The sequence below is a fragment of the Oryx dammah genome, unplaced genomic scaffold (genome assembly GCF_014754425.2).
Source record: "Oryx dammah isolate SB20612 unplaced genomic scaffold, SCBI_Odam_1.1 HiC_scaffold_21, whole genome shotgun sequence".
In the NCBI taxonomy this organism is placed as follows: Eukaryota; Metazoa; Chordata; class Mammalia; order Artiodactyla; family Bovidae; genus Oryx; species Oryx dammah.
In genome coordinates, this window is record NW_024070205.1 from 40,435,489 (window position 1) to 40,445,987 (window position 10,499).

Sequence of the window (10,499 nt, forward strand, 5' to 3'; positions counted from 1 at the left end):
CATTAAGAAAAATCAACATTGGGAATGATGAGTAAAATACATATAATTTACTCTGTATTGGGGTTTAGGTGAATGCTAGAAAACTGTACATGCCATATAGGACTTATCTCTAAGGTAACACTCCAGTTATAGATAACACATGTGAAAAAAAAAAATCACCAATTATTCTCTAAAAGGTGCTATATTAAAATACCTATTCTCCTCCCCCTTCGAATTCCACATTGAAGTATCTTTTACAACCATTACATGGGTTTTTTATGTACTTAGTGTTTTCTCTGAGAGTCTACAGAACCTTCTAGGCACAGGACCCTCTCACTAGTTCCAAGTTTTTAACCTTTTGGTTTCAAGATAATCATACGGGGAAAGAAATTATCTCAGTATCTTTCACTTGCTCAAGTTTCTCAAATAAGAGGAAAATTGTGAAATAATGCTGACTTACCTTTTAGGGCTTGGATACTGATTACTTTTAGGAAGTTTTGAAATATAATCTCCATCAAATTGAGAAGTGTTTCGACAACGCTGCATACAAAGCATCAGTCCCAAGATAACACAGAGAACCAAAGATATGACAAGATAGCTCTGTCGATCTGAAACCTGAGATGAGAAGAGAGCTTAGTAACAATTTGAAAATCATATTAGGGAAAAACACATTTTAAACATTTTTTTCAAAGTTCTTCAAAATCATAAATGCAAGGCAAGTCCTTTGAAAATGTGCTACAAAGGCAACGTTTTCCTTTTTCTTCTTTCCCCTCTCATTCTTTAAAAATTTTCAAACCCATGGAAAAGTTTTAAAAATAGTACGATGAACATATGTATGCCTTTCACCTATGTCCTCCAATCTTACATTCTGCCACATAGATTTCATTTTTTATCATTTGTACTATCCTTTTGAGTAAGAAAAAAAAAATGCTCCCACCTGTCTTACTCATACAAAACTAAACCACCCATTACCCAGTGATTTAAGCCTAAGGATCACCCTTAATTCCTTATGACCTACATCCAAATTCCCAACAAGCTTGTCCTTCTATCTCTTAAATATATCCTAAGTTTAGCAACTCCACACTATTCCCCACTCCTAAAATCCTAAACCAAGCCAACATCACCTCATTCAGGTTATTTCAATCACTTCCTTAACTGGTCTCCTCCCTACTTGTGGTCTAGATGGTCTCTAAGAAGCAATTTTCCACAGAACAACAAGTAGGGATTTCTCAAAGTGTTGTTGATGAAATGATCCATGTTACTTCTTTACTTAATACTTTCCAATGACTTGCAATGATGAGAATAAAATTCAAACTCTAAGCTGCCTACAAAGGGCTACATGACCAGGTCTCTGCCGATTTCCTGAACTCATTTCTTACCCTCACCTCTCACATTCACTCTGGTCCAGCTACACCAGCTTTATTCTTCCTTTTTTTCTGGTGAATTAAGATCTTTGTTACAAAATTAATTATCAAGCAAAACATTAGAAACTGTGCACTTGGCTTCATGGGCTAAGTGCATAAACCCACAAGAATGCTAGGCCACAGGGCAAATTACAGAATCCGGGGATGAGGTAGCTCTCCATGAACGAACGTGGAATGATGTATGTCATGTATTGCACACCAGCCTTCTTTCCAACCCCAAACACATTACACTGTTTTTAAGCACAGGCCCTTTGTCCTACTTCTGCTACTAACAGGCTTGTTCTGACCCCAAGCTCTATGTGGATGCTAACTTCTCTTGAGCACTCAGTTCTAACACCACTTCCTCAGGTAAGCCTTCCAAGACCACTTGAGCTAAAGCAGCAACACTTAGAGCACCACCAGTCCACACATAAACGTGTCATTCTCTACCAGGGGCTACTGACTGCTGTATGCCTAAACCAAGGATTGGACAGTTCATGCCTGACACACACTTGTGTTGCAATAAATGCTTCCTAAATCAATGAAAAGTTTGTTTCATTAAGCAGCTTAATAGGGCTTCCCAGGTGGCTCAGTGGTAAATAAAAGAATCCACCTGCCAATGCAGGAAACGCAAGAGACACAGGTTCAATCCCTGGGTTGGGAAGATTCCCTGGAAGATATGGCAACTCACTTCAGTCTAGTCTAGAAAATCCCATGGACAGAGGAGCCTAGTGGGCGCTAGTTCATGGAGTCGCAGAGTTGGACATAACTGAGCAGCAGCAAGCAACTTAATAATAAGCCTTTCTGAACTGAAAATGAAGTATATATTACAGCTACCAATGGTTTTCAAAAGGCCTAATAGAATTGCTTTATAACTGTATTGTAGTTAAGACCTAAGCTATGAAAGCCATGTTTTCCAAAGCATTATAATAATTAATGTATTTCCATAACTTTAAACTACCACATTCTGGTTTTCTGAAAAAGTTCTCTATAAATGACAATCTTCTTGTATTAAAGTTCTTAGATATGAAGCCAACCTTTATGACACTGTTTCCTACAGTACCATCTATAACAATTACCTCATGTTTTAATTCTGCTACTGTTGTTGATAAATTTGAAACAAGCTGTGTCATGTTGGTCAGCTGTGCCTGCAGCAATTGGATGGCTTCAGTTTGCCGCTGATCCTATAATAAAGGAAGAAATATTTTCCTTTGTGTTTCATGTACACATTAGCTTCACTATAAATTCAAATAAAATAACCTAGAAAAACTGTAAATTCCTCAAGGCAGAGTGACATATTAATAGGTAGTTCTTAATGAATGAATATTATAAATCTGGACCAGAAATTTTACAAACATCTAAAACCCTTAAGAATCTAATTAAGACTATTCAACCTTCCTCCTTGACCTGAGCAAACGAAAACACCTTTTGCCATTCACTGCTACCATGTAGAATATTGCCTAGCAAATTTTAATAAACTACTTCTCAAGTTAATGTGGGCTCTGTATGTGTAAAACAGTATATAACCAGCTATCTGCAAAATTGTCATTTTGTCAAGTGTGATTTTTCTAAATCAAAGCAGTCAATACAAAGACATATTGAAATTTTTTTCAAGAATGTTTCTGGATACAAAGCAGACTCATACCAAGAAGATTTTAAAAGTTCTATTTCAGAGCATGATAGGGTGAAACTTAGGAAGTCACACAGTCAAGAAATGACAATGGATCATCTAATCAAAGCTAGGTTATCACCAGTGAAAAGAAATTCATCAAGAACATCCATCTATCAGAATTTTAGAAACTTATAATGAACAAACATGTCTTTATTTAAAATATCACTTGCATGCATATTATAGAAGCTTATGCAATATGCTCATGGTCATGAACCTACACTAAGCATACTACTGAAAATGTGTACTTACTAGTAAATTTTGGAAGAAGGAAAAGAAGGCAGCAGGAAGTCAAGGAAATCTAACACTTTAATTTAGGATCTTATATGAAATGTCTACATAGCCATTTATGATTCTCAAGTTAAATATTTCAACTTTACATTTAAATAAGTTTTAAGTCTCCACTATGTATGGGGGTGAGTGGGGGTGGAGAGTAGGTGCATGTATAAAATTGTAACAAAACGTTTCACTTACTTCCCTCACTGTGATCCACTGTGGTACTTTCTATCCTATTTCATCTGTTTAAAATGCTGAATGTGAGTCATTAAACTGTTTCTTTTGACTCACATTTGATAAACACTGATAGACTGTAGACAGTTTTAAAGGACAAATTATTAAATTTATGATATTGGTTAACACTTCTAATCAAGATTTACTTCCAACAGTGCTAATGGTACACAAGATGATTTAAAAAGTACTTAAACAATCTTTCATAAAACACAGACTTACACAGAAAGCAAACTGCAAATATAGAGGGAAATATTAAAATTAATAAAGAACTAAATAAATACTGTGTTCATGGGACAGAGGACTTAAGACTATTAAAACGTCAACTCTCCAAATTGATCTAGAAATTCAACATAATCCCAATCAATATCCAAACAGGTTTTTGTTTGTTTCTGGTAGCAACTGAAAAATTGATTCTAAAATCTGTATTAGTCAAATGCAGATTAGCCAAAACAATTTTGGAAAGGAAGTGCAAAGTTGGAGGATTCACACTATCTGGTTTCAAGAGTTCCTATATAGCTAGCCATCACAACAGTGTAGTATAAACAAAAAGATACATAAGAAGATGAACAAAACAGAAGAGAAGCCCAGAAACACAGCCACGTGTATATGGCAAATTGACTTAAAATAAGTGCAAAGAAAATTCAGTGGAGAAAAGATAGTCTTTTCAACAAATGATGCTGGAAGAAAGGACTATTCATGTTTCTCAATCCCCTAGCCCTCACAAAAAAGCACTTTAATCCATACTTTATAGCACTGTAACACACAGAATTTACAATAGATCATAAACCAAATGTAAAACCAAAAATATAGAAATTTCAAAAGAAAACATAGACAAACAATCTTTGTGACTTTGGGTTAGGCAAAGTTTCTGTAGCAAAGAGAAAACAGGTAAACAGGGCTTTAACAAATTCTGCTCTTTAAAAGATATCTTTTTTAAGAGAATGAGAAAACAAGTAATGGATTGGGAGAAAATATTTGCAAAGCCTGTCTCTGATAAAGAACTTGTACTTAGAATATGCAAATAACTTTCAAACCTCAACTAACAAAAAAAAAGGCAAGTTGGAAGAACTTTACTTGGAACCACAATTATGTGTCACAAATTCAGAGTCAGATGCAACTCTGCAACTTGAGACTTCTTTACCTCATTTCATCATCCTTTAGTCTCAAAATTTCTTTAGAAAAGTATAAAATTTCTTCATCATGGTAACAAACCATAAAAAAAATTATTCATGAATGTCACACTTAATGGTAAAATACAGAAATCAATCCCTTAAAATCAACAAGACAGGGAAATGGCTACTATCACCAGTCCTATTGCATCACTGTATAGCTCTAAATAAGAGATAAGAGAAAGCAAGAAGAAAAAAGTACAAGGATTAAAATGAACTAGAGCTGGTCTTACTTACAAACAAAAAAATTGTCTATATAGAAACCCACAAATGATTTTAGAGTTTAACAAAATTTCAAAAAAGTCCACTACACTTCTACCCACATATATATATATACATACAAATCTTGAAATGTAACATGAATAATGCTCAAGAAAATTTTCTCTTGGGTATATACTAAGGACTAGAAAGCACTGTATTACAGAGTACTCATCAACTATCAGGGAAAACATGAATGAACATTACTGATCCTTCTAACCAGACAGAGCCTATAAAATTCAATGGAACTTTATGTAAAAAGTAAGACATGAAGATGACCAACCTGCTCCTCTGCTATTCTTGAAGTATTCTGAAGTTTCACTATTGTTTTATTGAAAGCCTTTTGCATTTCTTCCATTTGTTTTCGGTACCTATGGAGTAAGAATTGATTTAAATTGGTTTTAATTTCTTGTTTACTAATTTATTATCAGAAATATACTTCTGATTTCAACATATGAGATAAAGCCATATTTCTGAAAATGACTCTTATTGAATTCTGTGCAATAAAGGAAAACTTATAAAGGTAAAATAAAGAGGTCCCCTGAGGTATTTGCTACCTCAACAACAATTCTATGCTCCTTGTTGCTACAGAAGATTTACTAGTCAAATACACAGTCAATTTATAACAAAAGATCTATGAATACACAATGGGGAAAGGACAGTCACTTCAATAAATGGTGCTAGGAAAACCAAACACCCACAAGCAACAGAAATTTGACCCTTATCTTACACCATACACAAAAAACTCAAAATGTATATAAGACTTAAATGTAAAAACTCAAACAACAGAACTCCTAGAAGAAAACAGGCAGTAAGTTCCTTGAATTCTGTCATAGAAATGTTTTTTGGATTTAACAACAAAAACAAAAACAGGTTGAACTATATCAAACTGAAAAGCTACACAGCAAAAGAAACCATCAACAAGATGAAAAGGCTACCTACCAAATGGGAGAAAATATATGCAAGCCATTAATTAACCTTATAAGGGGTTAACATCCAATATATTAAGTACATACAGAATTCATACAACTCAACAGCAAAAAATAAACCATTTAAAAATTGACAGAGAATCTGAATATTTTCCCAAAGAAAACAAATAGATAGAAGAAGATGAAAAGATACTCAACAAGATAAGGGACATGAAAATCAAAATTACAGTGAGTTATCACCCCCCCATCTATTAAAATAGCTATTATCAAAAAGACAAAAAATAACATGTTGGAGAGGATATAGAGGAACAAGAACCCTTGTACAGTTGGTAGGAATGTAAATTGGTATAGACTCTACAGGAAACAGTATGGTGGTATCTCAAACAATTTACAACAGGAAGCATTCCACTTTAGAGCATTTATCTGAAGGAAACAAAAAAACACTATCCTGCCAAGATACCTGCATCCCCATATTCACTGCAGCATTGTGTACAATAGTCCTGAAGTGGAAGCAAACTAATCAACAAAAGAATGGATAAAGAAACGTGGTATGTGTATACCATGGAATATTATACAACCATAAAAAGAAGGAAGTTTTGCCATTGGTGACAACACGGATGGACCTTGAGGGCACTATGCTACGTGAAACAAGTCAGAGATGGACAAATATCATATGATCTCACTTACATGTGGAATTCAAAACAAAAATCTTAAACTCATAGATACAGAGAACAGACTGGTGATTGTCAATTGCAGGGGGAAGAGGTGGGCAAAGGGTACAACTTAAAATGATAAAGTAATAAGAATATATGAAAAAGCAAAAAGATAGGACAATGAATGATGAACTCCCCAGGTAGGTAGGTGCCCAACATGCTATTGGAGATCAATGGAGAAATAACTCCAGAAAGAATGAAGGGACGGAGCCAAAACAAAAACACCACCCAGTTGTGGATGGGACTGGAGATAGAAGCAAGGTCCGATGCTGTAAAGAGCAATATTGCATAGGAACCTGGGATGTCAGGTCCATGAATCAAGGCAAATTGGAAGTGGTTAAACAGGAGATGGCAAGAGTGAACGTCGACATTCTAGGAATCAGTGAACTAATAAGATGGACTGGAATGGGTGAATTTAACTCAGATGACCATTATATCTACTACTGTGGGCAAGAATCCCTTAGAAGAAATGGAGTAGTCATCACAGTCAACAAGAGAGTCCAAAATGCAGTACTTGGATGCAATCTCAAAAAGGACAGAATGATCTCTGTTCGTTTCCAAGGCACACCATTCAATATCATGGTGATCCTCCAAGTCTATGCCCCAAGCAGTAAAGCTGAAGAAGCTGAAGTTGAACGGTTCTATGAAGACCTACAAGACCTTCTAGAACTAACATCCAAAAAAGATGTCCTTTTCATTATAGGGGACTGGAATACAAAAGTAGGAAGTCAAGAAACACCTGGAGTAACAGGCAAATTTGGCCTTGGAGTACAGAATGAAGCAGGGCAAAGACTAATAGAGTTTTGCCAAGAGAATGCACTGGTCATAGCAAACACCCTCTTCCGACTACACAAGAGAAGACTCTACACATGGACATCATCAGATGGCCAACAGTGAAATCAGACTGATTATATTCTTTACAGCCAAAGATGGAGAAATTCTATATAATCAACAAAAACAAGACCAGGAGCTGTCTGTGGCTCAGATCATGAACTCTTTATTGCCAAATTCAGACTTAAATTGAAGAAAGTGGGGAAAATCACTAGATCATTCAAGTATGACCTAAGTCAAATCTCTTATGACTATACAGTGGAAGTGAGAAATAGATTTAAGGGACTAGATCTGATAGAGTGCCGGATGAACTATCGACAGAAGTTCGTGACACTGTACAGGAGACAGGAAACAAGACCACTAAGAAAAAGAAATGCAAAAAAGCAAAATGGCTGTCTGAGGAGGCCTTACAAATAGCTGTGAAAAGAAGAGAAGTGAAAAGCAAAGGAGAAAAGGAAAGATATACCCATTTGAATGCAGAGTTCCAAAGAATAGCAAGGAGAGATAAGAAAGCCTTCCTCAGTGATCAGTGCAAAGAAATAGAGGAAAATAATAGAATGGGAAAGATAGAGATCTCTTCAAGAAAATTAAGAGATCCAAGGGAACATTTAATGCAAAGATGGGCTCGATAAAGGACAGAAATGGTTTGGACCTAACAGAAGCAGAAGATATTAAGAAGAGGTGGCAAGAATACACAGAAGAACTATACAAAAAAGATCTTCATGACCCAGATGATCACGACGGTGTGACTGCTCACCTAGAGCCAGACATCCTGGAATGTGAAGTCAAGTGGGCCTTAGGAAGCATCACTACAAACAAAGCTAGTGGAGGTGATGGAATTCCAGTTGAGCTATTTCAAATCCTGAAAGATGATGCTGTGAAAGTGCTACACTCAATATGCCAGCAAATTTGGAAAACTCAGCAGTGGCCACAGGACTGGAAAAGGGTCAGTTTTCATTCCAATCCCAAAGAAAGGCAATGCCAAAGAATGCTCAAACTACTGCACAATTGCACTCATCTCACACACTAGTCAAGTAATACTCAACATTCTCCAAGCCAGGCTTCAGCAATTCAGAAACCATGAACTTCCAGATGTTCAAGCTGGTTTTAGAAAAGGCAGAGGAACCAGAGATCAAATTGCCAACATTCACTGGATCATCAAAAAAGCAAGAGAGTTCCAGAAAAACATCTTTTTCTGCTTTATTGACTATGCCAAAGCCTTTGACTATGTGGATCACAATAAACTGTGGAAAATTCTTCAAATGATGGGCATGCCAGACCACCTTACCTGCCTCTTGAGAAACCTATATGCAGTCAGGAAGCTACAGTTAGAACTGGACATGGAACAACAGACTGGTTCCAAATAGGAAAAGGAGTACGTCAAGGCTGTATACTGTCACTATGCTTAGCCTCTTGATTCAAGTGAAAGAAGAGAGTGAAAAAGTTGGCTTAAAGCTCAACATTCAGAAAACTGAGATCATGGTATCCAGTCCCAACAGTTCAGTTCCTTTCAGTCGCTCAGTCATGTCTGATTCCTTGGTACCCCATGAACTGCAGCATGCCAGGCCTTCCTGTCCCTCACCAACTCCCGGAGTCCACCTAAACCCATGTCCATTGAGTTGATGATGCCATCCAACCACCTCATCCTGTCATCCCCTTCTCCTCCTGCTGTCAATCTTTCCCAGCATCAGGGTCTTTTCCAATGAGTCAGCTCTTCGCCTCAGGTGGCCCAAGTATTGGAGTTTCAGCTTCAACATCAGTCCTTCCAATGAACTCCCAGGACTGATCTCCTTCAAAATGGACTGGTTGGATTTCCCTGAAGTCCAAGGAACTCTCAAGAGTCTTCTCCAATACCACAGTTCAAAAGCATCAATTCTGCAGTGCTCAGCTTTCTTCACAGTCCAACTCTCACATCCATACATGACCATGGAAAAACCATAGCCTTGACTAGACGGATCTTTGTTGCCAAAGTAATATCTCTGCTTTTTAATATGCTGTCTAGGTTGGTCATAACTTTCCTTCCAAGGAGTAAGCATCTTTTAATTTCATGGCTGCTGGTCCTATCGCTCCATGGCAATTAGATGGGGAAACATGGAAACAGTGGCTGACTTTATTTTTGGGGGCTCCAAAATCACTGCAGATGGTGACTGCAGCCATTAAATTAAACGACACTTGCTCCGTTGGACTATAAAGAAGGCTTACTGCCGAAGAACTGATGATTTTGAACTGTGGTGCTGGAGGAGGCTCTTGAGTCCCTTGGACTGCAAGGAGATCCAATCAGTTTATCCTAAAGGAGAACAGTCCTGGGTCTTCATTGGAAGGACTGATGTTGAAGCTAAAACTCCAATACTTTGGCCACCTGAGGCGAAGAGGTGACTCATTGGAAAAGACCCTGATGCTGGGAAAGATTGAGGGCAGGAGGAGAAGGGGACTATAGAGGATGAGATGGTTGGATGGCCTCACTGACTCAATGGACATGAGTTTGGGTAAGGTCCAGGAGTTGGTGATAGACAGGGAGGCTTGGCATGCTGCAGTCCACGGGGTCACAAAGAGTCGGACACAACTGAGCAACTGAACTGAACTGAATAAGAATATAACGTATAGCATTTTGACTACTGTTGATAATACTGGATTGTCTATTTCAAAGTTGTTAATAGAGTAGATCGTAAAACTTATCACTAGGAAAAAAAACCTGTAACTACATGGTGATCATATTAACAGATTTACTGTGGTAATCATTTAGAATATATACAAATAGCAAATCATTGTTATACCTGAAATAATATAATGTTACACATCAATTACATCTCAATTAAAAAAAAAAGGTTTATCATGCATGATTTCTCAGTGGTTCCTGTAGTGGGGGCAAAAAGGGTGCGAGTGAGGAGAGGCTTGAGCAAGTATGATGCAAGCATGCACACACACCCACATATAATTTGCCAATAAATTATATGCATGAATTAAGAAGTAATATCTTTTAGCATATAATAATGATTTTGAGGCTGAAACTCCAATACTTTGGCCACCTGATGCGAAGA

General features: G+C 37.0%; 1 protein-coding gene across 7 annotated transcripts in view; it reads right to left on the reverse strand.

The window, feature by feature from the left end:
• SUCO (SUN domain containing ossification factor) overlaps positions 1 to 10,499 on the reverse strand; it is an 88,341-nt gene that overhangs the window by 12,343 nt on the left and 65,499 nt on the right. For all 7 annotated transcript variants that reach the window (XR_005724988.1, XR_005724987.1, XM_040263481.1 and 4 more), the window contains 3 exons: positions 5,272 to 5,359; positions 2,462 to 2,566; positions 440 to 594 (listed from right to left, as the gene is read on the reverse strand). Coding sequence is in view for 5 of the 7 variants with exons in the window: in XM_040263481.1 (XP_040119415.1) it covers positions 440 to 594; positions 2,462 to 2,566; positions 5,272 to 5,359 (348 nt within the window). In the remaining 2 variants the exon portion in view is untranslated. The remainder of the gene's footprint in view (positions 1 to 439; positions 595 to 2,461; positions 2,567 to 5,271; positions 5,360 to 10,499) is intronic.